The sequence below is a fragment of the Labeo rohita genome, unplaced genomic scaffold (genome assembly GCF_022985175.1).
Source record: "Labeo rohita strain BAU-BD-2019 unplaced genomic scaffold, IGBB_LRoh.1.0 scaffold_97, whole genome shotgun sequence".
NCBI classification, from domain to species: domain Eukaryota; kingdom Metazoa; phylum Chordata; class Actinopteri; order Cypriniformes; family Cyprinidae; genus Labeo; species Labeo rohita.
In genome coordinates this window covers 349182-368826 of record NW_026129931.1, presented here as the reverse complement: position 1 = coordinate 368826, position 19645 = coordinate 349182, and the positions used below count along the sequence as shown (strand labels likewise).

Below are 19645 nucleotides of genomic sequence, written 5' to 3'. Positions count from 1 at the left end.
AAGTGTTTTTCTTTCAGAACTTCTGGAGATCAGCAGTTAAATCACCCAATAATGAAATTCTGTCATTAATTACTCAACCTTATGTCTCTCCAAACCCGTAAGATCTTCGAAAGACATTTTAGATGAAATCCATGCACTTTCTGACCCTGCATAGACAACGAGGGTACTACCAGTGTCAAGGTCCAGAAATGTTGTGGACATTGTTAAAATAATCCATGTGACATCAGTAATTTTATGAAGCAAAAATGCTTTTATCAATTAACAATTTCTTCTCTCCCAGCACAGTCTGCCGCCATTAACCGCGCATGCGCGTGCTTTCCTCCGCTCGTAAACAAGGCGCAGCGCTGGCGTGCAACGGTGTGAAAGTGAATAGCACATAACACGGGTATAAACATAGATATCTATTGGTAAAATCTGTCACATGACTAAACATGCGTCACCGTTTTCACAGTTCACAAAACAACACAAAATCAGCATTTTCAAATTTATCCACTTTGTAGAGCGTTTTCAAACAGCTCAGTTTTCTTTGAGAAAACACCATCTCAGTGTGGACGGAAGGCAAACATGGAGAGAAAAAGACGACTTTTCAAATGAAAACTTCTAAAGTGTGGACGAGGCCTAAGTTTGCTCTTAATTCATATCTCCTTTTGTGATTCACATTAGTTCATTTCAAGCTAGCACACACTCAGTGCTCACCAATAGCACAGGTCGTCGACAGAAACACCATGATTTTCAAAAAAAATTCAGTGGTTTGCAACAGATGGGGTGAATTTACAAATGAACATGTCAAAAGTCACAGAATTGCAGAATCCTCAACCTTTCCTAGTGGGTATACGGCGCATCACGAGGTATAGTCTACATGATATACAGGTATACAGCGTATAACCAACTAAAGGTTGAGGATTTCTGCATACCCACTTAAAAATTGTGAGCAGTGTGGGGGCAGTCATGTCCTAATGTTTGGAGAGTCGGGTATGTAACCCAATTTTAGATCCTCTCGCCGGCAAGCTAATTCGAGGGCGTCGGTCCCCTTCTTCCCCGATGTCCACGAACAGCTCGTGAAGATGCCATCTGCACCCCAATCGGTGAGCGTCCACTCTAATACGCAGGCTATGTTCCCATACGTGGACGGGGCGGAGGCCCGTGGTTACGTGCGCACTTTCCCGTCGAAGAATCCGTCTCCGCACACCTGTGCCCTGCAGCAGCAAAGACCCTGGGCTCAGACATCAGCCTTCTGTCGAAGCTGTGCAGGACCACCACCCACCTTGCTAACAAAGCCTATGCAGCGGACAGTGAGGCGGCTTCAGTGCTGCATGCCATGGCGGTGCTGCAGGTGTTTCAGGCAAAACTCCTGCAGATGGTGGAGGGCAGAGCCCTCACACCGAACGTCGTTAATGATCTGCGCGCGGCGATGGACTTTGTTTTGATGGCCATGAAACACGCCGCCCATGCGATCGGTAAGGCATAGACTTCGCCCAAGTCTGGATCTCAGACCCATCAACAGAGCACTTTGATGATACCGCTCAAACAGATCCTGGCACAAATTTGTCCCGGGGACTGGTTTGTGTCCATGGACTTAAAGGACGCATACTTTTCCATTCAGATAGCTCCGCATCACAGATGCTTTCTGAGGTTTGCTTTCGAGGGCACCGCATACCAATACTCTCTTCTTCCGTTTGGGATGGCTTTAGCCCCACGCACTTTTTTGAAGTGCATGGATGCTGCACTTTCCCCCCTCAGAGCGATTGGCTGATTTTAGCTCATTCACATGACACCCTAGTCAGCCATTTGGACACCCTTCTTCGTCATTTGGAGTCGCTAGGGCTGTGTGTAAACTTGCAAAAGAGCATTCCTACCCCAAGTCAGTCTGTAACATATCTGGGCATTTCAACTCGGTGGAGATGCACGCCCACCGCATTTTGTCTACCCTGCGCCTTTTCAGACTGGGCAGCTCTGTTCGCTAAAAGGAATTTCAGATGCTTCTGGGACTTATGGTGGTGGCATGTCATCTGGGGCTACTACACATGTGCCCGGTGCAGTTATGGCTGAAATCTCGAGTCCCATGGAGGGCGTGGACTTCGGGCCGTTTGCGCATCGTGGTCTTCTGCGGCTGTGGTACAACCCAGATCTCTTCAGCCCAGTCTTCAACCCCAGAGCCGGTGGCACATAAACCAATTGGAGCTGGAAGCATCTCTAAAGGTCTTTCGACCACAGCTGGAGCAGTGGCATGTATTGATTCGTACCGACAACATGTCTGTGGTCTCGTACATAAATCACCAAGGAGGTGTGCGATCCAGGGTGCTGTACAAGCAAGCAGTGAATCTCCTGCTATGGGTGGATCGTCATTTTCTCTCCATCAGAGCAGCACACATCCCCTGTCTCCTGAACTACGGAGTGGACATGCTTTCGAGGAAAGGGATTCCTCAAGGAGAGTGGAGGTTGCGGCCCAAGTCAGTTTGGATGATTTGGACTCGCTACGGGAAAGTGAAGCTGGATCTGTTCGCCACGAGCGAGAATGTGCTTTGCCCGCTGTCTCACGCCCTGCTGGAGGGGGATGCTCTGACATCGCTCTGGCCAGCAGCCAGACTCTACGCGTTTCCCCCAATCGAGATCTTGCCGCTGGTGTTGGTGTTATGCAAGATCAGGGAGGAGGGGGCTTTGGTCATACTTTTAGCCCCGAACTGGCCGAACCAGCCTTGGTTCCCGGACCTGGCAGAGCTGCTGGTGGCACCACCCTGGCCGATACCCATCAGGAAGGATCTGCTATCTCAAGCGAATGGCTCAGCATGGCACCCGAACCCGGAATTATGGAGACTTCATGTGTGGCTGCTTCAGGGATGTCAGAGGAGCTGAGCGCCCTGCATTCTCATGTGCTGGACACGCTCTCAGAGGTGTGGCCATCGCCATCTTGGAATCGTGTCACTGCACATCACTCCCGGATAATCAAAAATGGGCAAATAGGCGGGACGTGGGTGGAGCTGGTTGCTGAGCAGCGGCAATTCACCTGTCACTCAAGTGACCACGCCCTAAATTATGCAGAACTTTAAGGCTTAATATAAATTGAACGGATGAGTTATAAAAAAATTCACCCCACTCACAGTTGACATGAAGGGCAATATTAGCTATATAGACCAAAACCACATTTTGAACCAGGCTGTAAACATTTTTTGGGGCATTTTAACATGGGGAGTCTATGGGATTGACTCTCTTTTGCAGCCAGTCTCTAGTGGCCAGTCGATGAATTGCAGTTTTAGTCACTTCTGTGTTGGCTTCAAGAGGGAGACCCGGGAGGTTGCTGCTTGGTCAAAACAGAGACTTTCCCACTGGATTGTGGACGCTATCACGGCTGCTTATACGAGCCAAGGCCCTTTTCACATTAGGGCCCACTCAACAGCTATCGCCTCATCCTGGGCGTGGTCGAGAGGTATGTCTATTCAGGATATATGCTTTGCAGCTGGCTGGTCTTCTCAGAATACCTTCGCCAGGTTTTACAAGCTGGACATCCAGTCCTTAGCTTTCCAAGTGCTGTCGGTGAGTGCTTGATTTACGTTTATGCTGCCTTGCACAGCCCTCTATACTATTGTTGTTGTTGTGTGCCCTGTTCTCAGCACAGCCTACTTTATTACTGACCAGGTATGCAAATTTTGTAGAACTGGTTTTAGACACTCATCTGGTTATGGGTATTGTGTAGGCTGCACGTAGCCTCTCTCACGGTGGGACTGAATATCGTTCCCATAACCAACTTCTTTCAATGGAAAGTAGCTAAACCCCGCTTGAAAAGTCGTCAAATGTCGCTAGATGGCGTCATATTAGCATATTCATGATGTCAGTGCATCATACTGTCTTGCCTCTCTGGGCTCACATACTGCATTTGAATGCAGCCAAATTCTCAATGAAATGGTTTTCATAGATATATTGATATATTTTACTGTTTCTGCTGTCAGGCAATGAGATGAATATGAAATACTGACTGAAACGCAGCCCATTAAGACTACATTACCAGATATTAATCTATACTAAAATCCTGATGCATAATCACGACATTCTCTAATAAAATCAAATACACACACGATTAAAACAATGGCTGTGCTGTGATTTTGGATTTTCACTTGCATGTTAGATAGACCCAAGAGAATATCTTTTTTTTTTTTTTTTTTTTTTTTACTGAAACTGCTGTTCTTCTGTTCTTCTGCCTTCTTCTAAACAGAGCAGACACAGCTAGAGAGAGAGGAAAGAGGTGTGCGCACACAGGGAAAGGTACGGCAGTACCAAAGATCCTCAGCAACTAAACAAGGTTTGTCCGAGAAGTTGCTAGATTTGTCGCTAGGCACTTTTTGGGGAAAAAGTCACTTGGGGGTCTGAAAAGTCACTAAATCGGCAACACTGATCAGATATTGACATAATTGTTGCGTGCACTGCATTTTATACTGCCTCTGGAGCTTGCCAGTATTTGCATGCGATTTGCATGCTTTGCGACAATTGGCCAGTCAATTAGACTGGCGGGAGCCAATAGGACTTCAGGAAAAGTTGGAAGGGAAGGGAAGGGAAGGAGTTCCCATAGCAGAGAAAGCTCTGTGATGTCTAGCTCCCGCTCTCAGGGAACCGAGGTTACCACAGTAACTGGAGATGTTTTTCTGGCTGTTGTTTTAGGACATTAAGCCTTTAAATTTTTCACACGCTTTTCCACTCCACTGCACTACCCTTGCATTAGTTTCTCAAGCATGACAGCATTTTAAAAATGTGGCGCTCAAGTCAAAACAAGTTTTAAAAAAAGAGATCTTAAATTTTTCCAAATTCCACTGCAGCGTCGGTGTGATTTGAGAATGCCTTCTAGAATGTTCTGTGATGCCATTGCTGTTGTCCTAATTATAATCTGGTTAATAATGTTTAGGTAAACACACTTAATGTTTTCATCTTGATAGGCTGTCCGTTTTTGCCACATTGTTTTTATCCGCTTGTAAAGTAGCGATGGGTCATCTGTAAATGATTTGTTCACGGAGTCCGACACGGAACAAACGAGACTCGGGAGGTAAATTCATCCTTTCCGTTCTTCATAAATTCTATTTGGTTGCATTATGAAATTCATAATTCAGAATACAATTAAGATTATGTAGGTGGACATGTTTGGGTATTTCCCAGGTCTTCTGATACTACACATTTACATTTCTCAGGACACATTACGCCAGTTAAAAAGTGCTGTCTTGGGCATTCTTGTCCAGGAACATTGTCAAACATTGTGTTCCTCACATGTATACGATCTACTCAGCCTTACAGAGCTTTTGGGAAATTTCATGTGCTGCACTGGGCTAAAGACAACCGCACCATCACTTTTATCATCTCACCTGACTGCAAAGCACAAGAAAAGCAATATTTTCATTACTATTAACAGGATTGGGAGAATTATTAACAGAATTATTTAGTAATCTGCTTAAATGAAAATAGATAGAGACACTGGCTTAGTCAATCATGGTTTATTGGTAAGAAACAGTATCTAGATTCGAAGGACAGTATGGGTAAGTGCTATGCACTGCAATGGCTACTTTATGCAGCAATACAAACAGATCTACATAAAACAAACATGGAAAAAGTGTTTTGTCCATCATCAATGCTATTTCACACCGCTAACTAGGCAACGTCGCGCTTCACTCAAACTTGATCCCCTGGGCCAATGGCAGATCTTTGCTGTAGTTGATGGTGCTGCAAGAAGAGGGTAAAAGTTTCACTGACACAACAGGAAAAGTTATTGTATCCATTTTATATTCTAAACTCGGTGTTGGGGAAAGTTACTTTTAAAAGTAATGCATTACAATTTTGCGTTACTCCCTGAAAAAGTAACTCATTACGCTACTTAGCTACATTTTATGGAAAGTAATGCGTTACGTTACTGTTGCGTTACTTTTTAAATCTGGGCAGGGCTTGCTTCTTCATTTTAATAATAAAACTATTTTAATGTAAACGCCCTTTTACACCAAAAGTGAAATGAATTAATCTCAGGCTGAAAGAAAAGTCTCTATATGTCGTTTCCTGAGGATCTGATGTAGACCGACACTCACCACGTTGATCTTCTCATGTACTGCTTCCACGAGTCACTGCCCGACTCACGCCCGCCGCCCGTGTGCTTCTCGCCTCCTGCGCAAACACACGTGTATGACACATACAAAATGAGCTGAGGTTGACAGACAAAGCTTTCAGTCAGAGATGCTCCTCTGAAATTATGCTGGACCTATGAACCGCTCTGTTTCTCCACTGACTTCCTGAGTGAAGCATGACAATGCCAGTTTTTTTTGTTTGTTTTTTTTACATTACATATCATCCTAGTCATGATTTAAGGAAGCAGTTTAAAAGCCAAATAAAACTGTCAGGGAATTGCAACAATGGCATGTTAAGTCAATTTGCAAAGTAGTTCCTGTTTGAGGTCCTCACTATGCAGTTCTCAATGTGCTAACTTGGCCACTTGGTGGCAGTGTTTCCAAATTTCTAAGGTACATTCGGAGCACTGAAGCACTGTCAAGGTCCATTTTGTTTTGTTTGGCTGTGTGAAGAGTGGCGAGTAGATACGCACCAAACGCTCCTCCGATCTCAGCGCCGCTGGTTGGAATGTTGACGTTCACGATGCCGCAGTCAGAGCCTTTGGGGCTAAAGTTAGACAAACAGCTGTTACACTCTCTAAATCAACTCACTGAGACCATTCCATGGCAGATTTGTAAACAGAGGTCTCTCCTGCACACGTACCCTAACCAGCGGAACACCCGACCCATGTCTTTAGTGAAGATGCTGCTGGAGAGGCCTTGTTTCACTTCATTATTCCAGGCAAATGCTTCGTCCTCTGTCTGAAAAGAGTGGGGAAAGTATTACCAGCAAAATACTAATCATATCATATAATAAAATCTGCAAAATTAGAAGTCCACCTTAAATTTAAGCACGTAAAGGATAGGCACGAAGGTCTCCGTGTGAACTATGGGAGCGTCGTGTGGCAGTCCGGTGATGATCGTAGGCTCCACATAGTTACCCGGCCGATCCATAACCTAAATCAGAATTCGGTGCTCAAATTCAATGCATCATCCCAGTTAAAAAAAAAAAAAAAAAAAACCCACATGTGCATTATTCCACCATTCGGTGTCAAAGGAGACATGAGGTCACGATTCCTGGTCGTCGGAAGGCTGCGAGGAGGTGAGTTGTACAATATATTTTATAACAGCAAATATATTTACATTTCTTTCTCAAACTCTTCCTCTTTTGCTAGGCTAAACGCTGCTGCAATGACTGAACACATGTAACAGTGTTTCACAGAGGAGTAATAGCATGTTGCTATTCATACAATTTTCATGTATTAATCACTTTTTAATTGCCTATGTGCTTAATTTCCATCTCCATTAATTATGCGGCTTGTGTCATTCCGAAAATGATTGAATTTTTATTTTAATTTGCATTCAAATGTATTGCAAATATTAGGCAGTGAGACTACATGTTTGGATCATTTAAATGCAGTTGATACTCCTGACACTTTGCAATGTGTAAATAGCAGATGAAAAACAAACTTGTATTTAAATTGTAAATGGGTTAAAGCAAGCCAAACTGCTCCCATTACAACGACTGTAATCACATCGACGAGTTCACAGAGTTCTATACTGTAATAAATGCTGTCAATTAGCATTGGATTATAAATGTAGTTTGGATATATAGAAATATACCAGACACAGCACATTTCTATCTTCTTTTTTTATTGAGCTACAGTGTTCGCTGGATGCCTGCTTTGTTTATATTTGGAATTTCCTGGAACATCATCAGTTCCATCACTACTGTTATGCATATATCGTATTTTCTCCCTCAACTTCAAAAATCATTTCAAAGTCATCCTACATCACTGCAGAAGTACCCAGTGTTTGCAAAGTCAACGTGCAAAGAAGATCAAACACCCTTAACAAAAAACGTAAAACGGCGATATAGGACGATTTTGAAGTTGAGGGAGAACATGAGATGGGAGTTTTTCGACATACCCTAACTGTCATGAACCAGAACAAAAACAGTTCAGGCAGAGTAAGACAAAATGAGCATTTGAGATTAAAAAGTATATAAGTTGTATTATTTTTATGAAAATAACCGATCGTTTCGCTAGATAAGACCCTTCCTCCTCGGCTGGGATCGTTTACAACCGCATTTGTGATCATTTGAAGCTGCATTTAAACTGAATTTTGGAAGTTCAAAATCGGGGCACCATATCAGTCCATTATATGGAGAAAAATCTGAAATGTTTTCCTTTAAAAAACATAATTTCTTTACAACTGAAGAAAGAAAGACATGAACATCTTGGATGAGTGGGGGTGAGTACATTATCTGTGAATCTTTGTTTTGGAAGTGGACTTCTCCTTTAACTTAAGACTAAACATACCTCTACATTAAATTTGGTGCTTCCTTGTGGTCATTTAAGATGTAAAGCTTGAAAAAGATAGAACAGCCTTGGAAGAGAGCGCTTTGGGAAACGGTTGTTTTGTTTTGTAACGACCCCTCATGTGGTTTTGCCTTGTGTTTTGGAATTATCCCCATATATGATGATGAAGAACATTTGTTGATTACAAAAAGAGCCTAAATCTGAATATTGGGCATTAACGTTAGCTGCCCCGCACGTCCCTAATGAGAAACACTAATTCAGAGGAACATCACAGTCACAAACGTGGGGCGGTTATAGTCAGAAGACACCCTGTTTCTAGTGTAATAATGACCAACATACTGCAACTATTTTCAGGGAATGAAAAGCATTACCTTTCCCCCACACACAAGAGTGCCGCCCTGCTGCTTTGCTTGCTCTATGGCCGCCAGATACTGCTGAACAGCCTGTTTGGTGTGCAGAGGTCCATAAAGAGTGTTTGCTGTTAACAAATGCAAAAGCATTAACGCAAAGAATTCTAGAAATTGGCATTTTTCAACAAACTTGTATTTCAGCGCAAGCTTATAATTCTTCCACAAGATTACATTTTATCCTGTTTTTTTAGCTGAAAACATTTAGAAGTAACACAAGCAGAATTATTTTTTGTTTTTTTTAAGCGTGTGTGTTTGTGCGCGTGTGTAAATCGTTCATTAATGAATGCAAATTTCTAGATTCATGGAAGTGTTTGTATTTTCAATGTCAGTTGGTACACAAAAAAGGCGTGCATATACACACACCAGCCCGTACACACAGAAAAGAAATGGTGCTTCAGCGGTTCTTCAGCAGTTCTTTGGTGTGATTGTGGTGCTATATAGCACCATTAGTGTATAAAGAACCGGTCAAGCCCCTGTCTGGTTCTTCAGCGGTTCTTCAGTGGTTCTTTGGGGTCGTTAAGGTGCTATATAGCACCACTGCCATACAAAGAACCTGTTAAGCCTCTGAATAAGGATCTCTAACTCTCTCTTAAACTCTTCAGTTGGGGAAAGGATTAAAAACAACATTAACATACAGTGTATTTCCTGAAGATCTTTTTGCCCCTAAGGCCCCCATAAGGAAATATTTCCCACATAAGACCTTCTGACCTTAGAAAAGCATAAAAGTGATTCAAGACATTTTGCCATTGTAGTAAATATATTTACTACTATAATACAAGCCCCTATGATTGTTTCTATTTAGCACCATTTTTGTTGAAGTAATAAAATGCTATACACAGCAAAATCCCCAGTGTTAATTTAACACTCTGAGTGTGGACACATATAAACACTGAAGCAGTGTTAAAGTTAACAAGATAATTAGGTGATTAACGAAGTGATGATTGATCATTATTGAAGACACCTGAATAATTAAGCAGAATCACCAAAGGAGAAAACCAAAATTTTTAAGCAACCATTATAGTGGTCAGTGTTTGCATTAGTTGGGCTCTTGACCCTTAAATCATCAATATTAGGTCTTGTTTGGCTGCAATTACTGAGTTAAAACAGCCAGACAAGCCAAGAGCAAAAGGCGATAAGATGACATTGACTGTGTTTGACTCAATCATCATATAGTGACTTGAGTATTTGACATAGAATTTTCTTACAGATTACAAAAAAAAACTGTGAACAAAAGATCAATCAGTTTTGCCATAATCAGACAGATGATGAAAAAGAAGTTTATCTTAATTTAGACACACAGACATGAAGAATCAGTGTGAGAATCACAACAACGGTGACCATCAAAAAGCGTGTTGTAGCCAATCAGAACTCATCCATGACTCCCATCATGCATTGCGGCATGAATAAATGAGAGTTCAGAGTTGATCTGTTTATCTGAATATGCCGTTTGTCACCATTGTTGAGATTCATGGGCTGGTTCTTGATGTCTATGTGTGCCTAGGTGCAATACTTTTTTTTTTAAACAGGTTGTAAAAAAAATCTTTCCAAAATGTATAGGAAGTGCTGGATCTTCTGTGGATTGTCAAGGCTATTACAATAAGCAAAAAAATAAAATAAAATAAAATAAATAAATAAATAACTTAGAGATTAGACTCTAGGTGATTTACGTCAAACAATGAATATGTTAAAACATAATCACCTTGTGACTTGAGCTTTTGGCTTGTCTGGCTGTTTCAACTCAAATACAGCAGCCAAACAAAATCTAGTATTAAAGATTTAAGGGTCAAGAGCCCAACAAATGCAAACACTGACCACTATAATGGTTGCTTAAAAATGTTGGTTTTCTCCTTTGGTGATTCTGCTTATTAACATCAGGTGTCTTCAATAATGATCAATCATCACTTTGTTAATCACCTAATTATCTCATTTACTGTGTATGGTACATCTGATGGTTCTACAAAGAACCATTTGACAAAGGTGCCATATAGCACCTTTTAAAATAGGTGCTATATAGCACTAAAAAGTGGTTCCCCTATGATTACGAGCCAAAGAACCACTTTTAGTGCTATATAGCACCATTTGTTTTTAGAGTGTACACACACTACACAAATTCAGTGTGGGGTTTTTTTTTGTTCAAACACTCTCCTGCGCATACAAGTACAAACGGTCCATTCAATTATTAGCGAACGAGAGTCATTATTCTCTACTGAACTTACGGTCCCAGGGGTCACCGATGCGGATTTGCTTGTAAGCTTTGGCGATCCTCTCCACAACATCATCATGTACGCTTTCATGCAGCATCTAATTCAACAGGAAAACAGATGAGAAACAATCAGACTGAAACGTGTTTGGTTAAACTGTAAGTTGGTTAAACGTTAGCACGCTACACTAACCAGTCGTCTGGTAGTAGTGCAGCGCTGGCCAGCCGTTCCCACAGAGGCAAAGACGGCAGACGGCACGACCAGACTAAGATCGGCGTCCTCGAACACTGGGACAAAAACATCACGCAATAACTTTGTAGGCTACATAAAAACATGGAAAGACTTTCTTTAAAGTGGTCATGAATTGAGAAACCAAAATTCCCTCGATATTTTGACATGTAAGAGGTCATTGTACTATACTCTGTACCTACACAAGTGTGCCAATCCTAGTAGTGGGCATTTGCAACCTGCCACGTCTATTCAAACAGAGCGTTCTGACGAGGGGGGTTAAAAGCAGGGCAGAAAATAGCCTATTACTTCTAAATTATGACTTTTTTTATGAAAAACATTATAAAAGGACCTCAGATAAGAGTACAAAAAAAAAAAAAAAACGCTTTAATGAACAATCAGGCCAGACACAACCTTAAACAGACAACACATTTTATAAGGGCTGCAACAAATCATTATTTTTGATCCAGATTCTTCAAATGTGTGACCAGAGGCTATGACACACGGCAAATAGTGTTCCCAATCCTGTTCCTGGAGATCCGCCATCCTGCAAAGTTCAGCTCCAACCCGAGGAACACCTGATGGTTACAGACAGGCGTGTCGGAGCAGGACTAGAAGTGAAATCTGCAGGAAGGAGGACTTCCAGGAGCACGACTGCACAGCCCTGGTTTAACATATCAAAATACATTTTTAAAACAGCAGGACAATTTAACTACATTATTAATGATGAAAAATACAGTGCATACTAACATGTACATGTAAAAGAGCTTGAATGAACACACATTCATTCGTCTGACCAGAGTAACATGTTACTGTCATTTCTGTATCATGTTCACCATGTACTTATGTATGTTAGGGACTTTTAGAGTTACTATTGCTTGCAATATATGCAAGATTTCAAGAAATTATTGACTACTGAAATGTGAAATGTTATGTCCAAAAACAAGATAAGAAACTTCTTATGAGCGTTGTTTAATAAAGTCCTGCTTTGGATGGCTGTTTCTGCAATCGCTCTAGGAGTTTCACAGTTTTTCAGATGTTTTTTTTAATGCACTGTTCGTTACTGTGAGTTTCTTCGTGAGGGCCAAACAGACCTGATTAACGGTGTCATTTCACCGGTAGTGAAATGTGTTGTTGATTATTTTCATTATCTCAACTAGTTGCAGTTCATTGAGTTATAATGATTGAAAAGACTAATACAATTCAATCAAACAGAAAGACCCTTTCAATAAATTAAATGCAACAAACCTATGATGGCATTATTTCCTCCCAACTCCAGCAGCTGACGACCTGTGTAAAATCAAAATATTCACTTAAAAAAAAATTATATTTCATAAGTTAAATCAGTAAACAATACTGAACATTTCAGTATTCAAATCTAATACCAGTGAAATTCATCATTCTCATACCTGGGCAATATGGCCTATTTTTTTTTTAAGTACATATCAGATATTGATAATTATCACAATAAATGTCTATTTTCCTTTCCAGTTTAAAGGCAGATTTTTTTGCTCCTAAATGAAAGTTACAGAAACCAGACAGTTAATTGTGGTTTTATCATCAGAACAAGACAAACAAGACAAAACAAATATGTGGTAAATGTTGGCAATTTGTGGGCTGAAAAGCCTCCTTATTGAATTGCTGCTGGGCAATGTTTCTCCTGTTCTTCTGCGTCAGTGTTGCTGAGAACATCAGCGCCGTTTCAATAGGCTTAAACTAGATAAAATTACTAAGATAATGTGGTTTGTGTCTGAGAGCTCTGCTCTGAACTCGAACTCTTCTCACTGGGCCTCACGGCGCTGGTTAATAACGACCGCGCGATTGAGCTGATAAATGGTCCCTCCAGTGCGGTTCAAAAAAGCTTGGTTTTGTAATTAAGATGAGCTGAAGTTTTTTTGCCATTGTAACCATGTAATAATAATTGTAATAAAAACAACAATAATAATAAACATATCTCTTTGAAATATTAATACAACAGAACAGAACAGCCCCTGCAACAACAGGGCACACAAACAACGAGTGATAATCTCACAATGTGCTACATAATCAAGGTATGTTCAGATCCGTAACACACAGAAAGGTTGTGATGAAGAATGTGACTGATATTAGCGTGATACGAATGATAACACTCACCGAACCGCTCTTGTACCATCATGGCCACCTGTTTGCCCACATGAGTGCTGCCTGTGAAGGACAGCAGACCCACTCGCTCATCTTTAGCCATGGCCGTGCTGTGTACACACACACACACACAGATGTCAAAATGTTCTGGATGCACCTAGCGGTCATATGTGATTGAGAAGTACTAAACTGAGAAGAGCACAAATGTGCTGTATGTATGTGTGTCACACCCAATGTCAGCACCTCCGCACGTCATCGCACAGATCGCACCAGGAAGTTGATTGCGCTCCAACACCTCAGCTACAATCCTACACACAAACATCAACTTCAAGAATCAAAACTAGAGTACAAGATACACTGCCAGTGCTTTATGAACGCCTGATGTTTGGGGAATCAGTCAGAAACTTTTGCCAAAATGTGCATCCCTATTAGTGAAAATGTCATAACGTGCTCTTCCTGTCATATGCCGACATATGAAAGGCTGCAATGCAGCTCAGCCAAGTGCATTCAGTTCTTTTTTTCCTCATCCAATAAGCATTTTCACTCTGAAATACATGTGAAATGAGAATTTAGAGGGAAACAAATCCATGTAAGATGACAGGAAACTGTACTTGGTAACGGCGACACTTGTGAGGGGTGTCGTCGGAGCCCCTTTCCTGTGAAGAAAAGAAACATAAGTCGTTAACTTCACATGAAATGCTGTTACTATACATCCCGCAAAAAAGCAAAGTCTAACCAAAGACAGACGTTGCCGCAGATGAGAGCGATGGCGTTGTTCCAACCGTACACGGCCACGGGAAAGTTAAAGGCGGTGATGATTCCTACCAAGCCGACAGGATTCCACTGCTCGATGAGCGCGTGACCCGGCCCTCGAAGCGCAAACCACACTCAGTGTCTGAATTCATTTCAAAGCCAGCCCTGTTTTATCTGCTTGTATAATGTGGAAAGTAAACGGTTACTTACGTTCAGAGGGTAGAACGGGTCCGCCGATCATACGGGACAGCCCTACGGCGTAGTCGCACACGTCCACGTACTCCTGCACCTCGCCGACACCCTCCACGTAGATCTTGCCCATCTCCAGAGACACCTGCACACAACACACTCCCGTCAGCACGCCGCACCGTCTCTCGTTCCTGCGGATTTTATGGCCGTTTCGATCTTACCAAGCTGCCGAGAGCTTTGATCTTCCCTCTTAAAGCGTCTCCGATCTGTCGAACGACTTCGCCTCTCTTTGGAGCAGGAACCTGAGCGACATGAGAAGAGGTGTTCAGTGGGGACTTCAGCGCTTCAGATCACGGTCGAGCTGTGTGTTTGCTGAAGGAGGCTGATGTGACTACGGAGAGTCACGGTCTCAGCTCTGTCACTTACAACACGCTTTGAAAACACGCCTCTCATATTTACCAGAATGTCAGTGTCACAATAATCCCAAACACAGATGTAAAAAACTGATGCAAAGTTGCAAAAAGATTCTGGGTATCATCTTAAATCTTAACACATCGGTAGTTACTCTTCGTTTTTTAAGTGTTGTTGAGGCTCTTAACATGCTTACAATGAAATTTGATCCCAAACACAATGTCAAACTATTGGGGATTTTTGATATCCTTTAAAGGCATTGCTTTACCTTTTTCCCTCAATCCTGTGATGACATTTATTTATTTAGTTGTTTATTGAAAGCATTACAGATGTGTTTCTTCCATCAATTTTCGAATGACTAAAGCCATATTATGATCGGACAAACCGTCAACAAATTATACGTTTTTATTACCCGCTCACTTGTCAAAGCAAGATCGATAAGAGTCTTCTTTGTTTTAGTTTTCCTTGTTAGGTAGATTTGTGTTTGGCTGTGATTACTTTCAGTTTTTCCTTACTATGTTTGTCTGCCCAATGTACGTTAAAATCTCCAAGTATGGTTGTTTGGCATCGTTTGTGTCAGTACTCAGTACTTGATCATATGAAAGCTTACATCTGCCCACGCTTTCCACGCGTCTTGTGCTTTTCGTACAGTTTCCTCATATTCTGCCATGGTTGCCTGTTTAAAGACAACATTCATTCAGGGAAAGATTCATATCTTTTACTATGCGTTTGTTGGTTAATTGCATTTTCTTAACTAAAACACAGTTTAGCTTACCTGACGCACTCGGGCAATGGGCTCATTGTTGGCTGGACAGTAGGAAGTGACCACCTGTATGAAACAGAAAATGCATTAAACAGCATCCTATTCAAAGAACATTCTTCCATTATAAAAAAAACAACTGCTGACATACAATAAGACAACTGCACATATAAAACTATTTTATGCTTTACTGACCTGCTTCATTAATTATTAAAAGCTGGTGTAGCAAGTTTTTGCTTTTGTTTTTTCCTAACCTTACTACATGTAGTCATCACCTTTCATGTCAACTGTTAACAATAATAATAACAATTTGCATCTGAGGCATTAAGATGCATTTACACAGTCTGCTTAATGAAGCTCAGAGGAAGCATGTACGCATTTGCACGCAAAATTACGTGAATAATCTTATAAGATTAAAGTTTTAAATCCCTTTTTTGAATATGCAATTATTAATCAATGTTGCTTAATATACAAATATGAAATGTTAAAAATGCAATACTTTTACATATGAAACTAAACCACCAGTAGGTGGCAGCAAGGAAGCATCTTAATTAGCGAGTCATCGACTTCAAAAGATTCGTTCATTCAAAAGATTCGTTCAAATGGGCAATTCACGGTTGATGACGTCTTTACGAATCGATCACTGAATCTTTGACTCATCTTGTGTTGCTCAGCAGTGATCTTTGGAACTATTCTTGTCTGCCAATATTGTGTCTAACATGCAAGTCACTTATCTGTCGAGCAGTTTATGGAACTGTTGTATAAAATCAATGTCACATTTGCAGCTGTACTGATATGCAGTAAAGCCTGCACTCTGCTTATTGTATGCTATAAATATTTTTTTTAAGCAGCATGTTTGTTCTGTGAGTTTCTGTTGCACTCATTTGCTTTGATTCAGCTGTCTCTCTCTCTCACACACACACACAAGACAGGCAGCGCAAGCCTTTAAGGCCAAAGTATACTTCACTTTTTACGCGTACGCGAGGGACAGCCTTAAAAAAAATGTTTCGACTTAAAGGTGTTCGTGCTGCCTTCAATTTTTAAGTGTACTCAACTCAAACATCCACGTTTTCATATAGTACAACTTAACATTTCATGTTGACTAAACTTAAAATGAAGGCAGCACGAACACTTACTTTTTTAAGTTTAAAACTTTAAGTTGATTTTTTTACAGTGTACAGTGCGTGTGGCGCGAATGTCGTCATCAGAACAGTGGGCCGTCTTCATTTGAAGGATCACTGGAAGGCAGCTTGAACTTCATATTTTTCTTTCGACTTGTTTTGAAGAATACATCAAGGGTATCTTTTGTGTCCACCACAAGAAACGGTTTCAAGAAATGAATAATACGAGCATGTATGGTTTATTTAAACTGCAAACGTAAAATATAAATGAAAATCATTGTGACAGATGTGAAGGGGAAAGGAGAATTTATACAAGTGTTGGGTTTTTGGAAAAGAAACATTTGCATCTCTGAAAGCCTCCTCACTCACATTAGAGAACTGAGACGTCCTTCAAGATGACTAACTCTGACTGACGGGCTGGAGGACGGAGGAGCATCAGCACTGATGTTAAGAACCTCTGCATTAGTTAACTAATTAGCCCCACCGGTTCCTTGTTTTCTATCTCGATTGCTCCGTATATTTACACCCCCAGCTTGGCTCGGTTCTCATCGTTGTAAAGTCGTGTTGCGTTGCTCCCAGTGTTTTGTTCAATGACGACGTGGCTCGCACATAAGATCCGGACCTCGACTCTCTGCTCCTCACCTGCACCAGCTGTGACCGCATGCAAGACACTGAAGCAGTGATCCAACTTGAATCCAGTTCAATATTAAAAAGTTTGTTCCAGTAAAAATATTCTCTTTACTTTTTGTAGTTGTTAATCTACAATGTCAGTTTCTCAGCTTATGTAATAAATATGTAACAACGACCGAGTTTAAAAAACTGTGTAACTGTGTAGTAAGCATGAGCAACAGTAGAAATGGGAGGCGTTCATCACAATTCACAAGTGGCTGAATTAATAGAAACTTACTTTCAGCATTTTTTACATACTGTCAACGTTTTACTAGATGAGCTGATGTTTAATTTCAGTCCGAAGTAACGGTTTGAGCAGACCGATCTCAGCTGTACACGATGAAGCAGCTTGACAAACTTTAACCAGTAGCCTTGACTAGTGCTGCTCGTGCAAACACTGCAGCTGTTCTCGGAGTTGAGCTTTCACGAATCATAAGCCTATAAAATGATACCAATTATAAATATTTCCGTATGAAATAATGAGATGGCTTCGGTTTCTACTATTTTTAGCGCACGTCACGGCTGTGAGATCCTCTTACCTCTCCCTGTCCGCCCCACGAGCCATTATAAACGCCGTCATTGTCCTCGTGAAGGCCTAACTCTTTGAGAAAGCTGTACTGTGGTTGGTTAATGAGCAGGGTGGACATGTTGGCTGTTGCGGGTCGGACGCTCAGCGACAGTTTCGTCCTCAGAGTGCAGAAACGCGCGAGTCTCAGCGTCAGCACGCGCTGCATCATGAACTGACGGACAGCAGTAGCCCAGAGCTTTGCACATGCCCCGTGCGCGATCACGTGCGTACAGCGCTTCTGATTGGTCAGCTCGCGACTCACCCCTGAACCCAGGTTTCGCATTACACTATATTTCATCTCGATTTTCTAATTCAAATGTAACTACTGTCATACAGTGTGTATACTTTATGGTTGTGCCTGCTGTATGTACTTGCAACTGTGTATTTTGATATTTTCTATTTTGGTTAACTTAAAGCCTGTTTGGTTTGTACTTTTTATTATTATTATTATTATTATTATTATTAATTATTATTATTTTCAATTAAATAAATACATACATAAATATAGGTTTCGCATTACCCCCTGCTGTCAGCTGCTGGAACTGCACCACGACCGTCTGTAGCAGCCGATGGCAAATGCTTCTCAATAGACAGACGGGCAAAATAGCCGGGTTTTCTTTCAGACCAAGTTATTTAATGCCCGAGAAACATCGAAATCACAATTATTCCATTGTAGAACCCTTTTCAGGAAAGTTACTTCTGTCTTTTTGTTGTTTGTTTTAATCTTTTTCCGTCTCCGGTTAATGACGTCACCGCTCATGCAGGAGGCAACAAGTGGGTACAGTTTAGATCTGCCTCCTTGTTAAACACAGATCAGCTAAACGTCTCTTGCATCTTATCATTACGTCGGTGCAAAACGTCTAAAAACAAATCTCATTTTGTGGAACAAGTTTAAATAATGTTTTCTTTGAAAAACCTTTATAAAATTACTAAATAAATAATAACTAAATGTACATGGGTGTATCATACAACTGTATGTAAGTGTTTATGTAAGTATCAAACTGATGTTTAATTCATCTCAGCTGTCATATTGAAAAGTGCTAAACTGAGTGGTAAATATATTATGTTAGATATGAATGTTGATATGAAACTACCACCTGGTGCACTCTTGATTCCACGCTCGGGACTAACGGGTGCTTCTCAACATGAGGCCTGTATCCTAGTAAGGCTGTGTATTTAGGCTGCCAGGTCATCAATCTCCCTCAAAGGACACCTTAATTTGAAGGATCCTTGGAGGATGTTTTTTTCTTTTCTTGGCTTATTTTGAAGGATGCATTAGGTGTATCTTTTGTGTCCTCCAAACACTCACAATCCTTGGCACTCATTCCAATTCGCAGAAAAGAATTGGCGTAATCACAGAACGCAGAGATGTGCATAATGTAAACCACTGGCGGAGCACAGACAGATGTCATTTACTGTATTGCATTAATAGAAAGTCAGCTGCCACCAGTGCAAAAAAAAACAAAAAAAAAACAAACCACTGTCAGTATTTACTAAAGACACACAAATGCAGTTATTTTTGCTGCATATGCATTTGTATGAGTTCCATTTTCAGATGGTGAAGCTATATTGAATTGTTGAATATACAGTGGATCAAAACCCTTCAACGGAGTTGTCCTAAGACAAGAGCGGGTACTGTTTTAGTTCTAGGACACCTTTGATGAAGGGTTTTGATCCACTTCAAATGTTGACTACTGTATAATCAAGAAGGTGCAAGAGGGAATTAATCAAGTTGAACATGGGGGGCAAATGGGGATTTAAGTTCTATGTGGAAAAAAACCCAAAAGTAATTGCCTTTACAAATGAAAATTGAAGGGCAGGGAAT

General features: G+C 41.1%; 1 protein-coding gene across 1 annotated transcript; it reads right to left on the bottom strand.

Annotated features, from left to right (window-relative positions):
- Nucleotides 1-5456: 5456 nt before the first annotated feature.
- On the bottom strand, nt 5457-18040 carry aldh7a1 (aldehyde dehydrogenase 7 family, member A1). Its single transcript, XM_051105362.1, has 18 exons — nt 17792-18040; nt 15478-15531; nt 15313-15378; nt 14513-14593; nt 14313-14436; nt 14086-14218; nt 13961-14005; nt 13580-13657; nt 13362-13459; nt 12477-12518; nt 11193-11287; nt 11016-11100; nt 8761-8867; nt 6909-7025; nt 6733-6830; nt 6563-6636; nt 6054-6129; nt 5457-5697 (listed from the first exon to the last, which is right to left on the bottom strand). Exons 1-18 carry the CDS (start codon nt 17987-17989, stop codon nt 5643-5645), a joined length of 1626 nt encoding a protein of 541 aa, XP_050961319.1. The 5' UTR covers nt 17990-18040; the 3' UTR covers nt 5457-5642.
- Nucleotides 18041-19645: the final 1605 nt, after the last annotated feature.

Bases quoted from the DNA above. Each gene is read 5' to 3' on its own strand.
- aldh7a1 (XM_051105362.1), bottom strand. From the start codon at position 17,989: ATGATGCAGCGCGTGCTGACGCTGAGACTCGCGCGTTTCTGCACTCTG. The intron at 14,437-14,512 runs GTAAGATCGAAA...TGTTGTGTGCAG, and splicing joins TCAAAGCTCTCGGCAGCTTG to GTGTCTCTGGAGATGGGCAA. The intron at 14,219-14,312 runs GTAAGTAACCGT...TTGCGCTTCGAG, and splicing joins ACCCGTTCTACCCTCTGAAC to GGCCGGGTCACGCGCTCATC.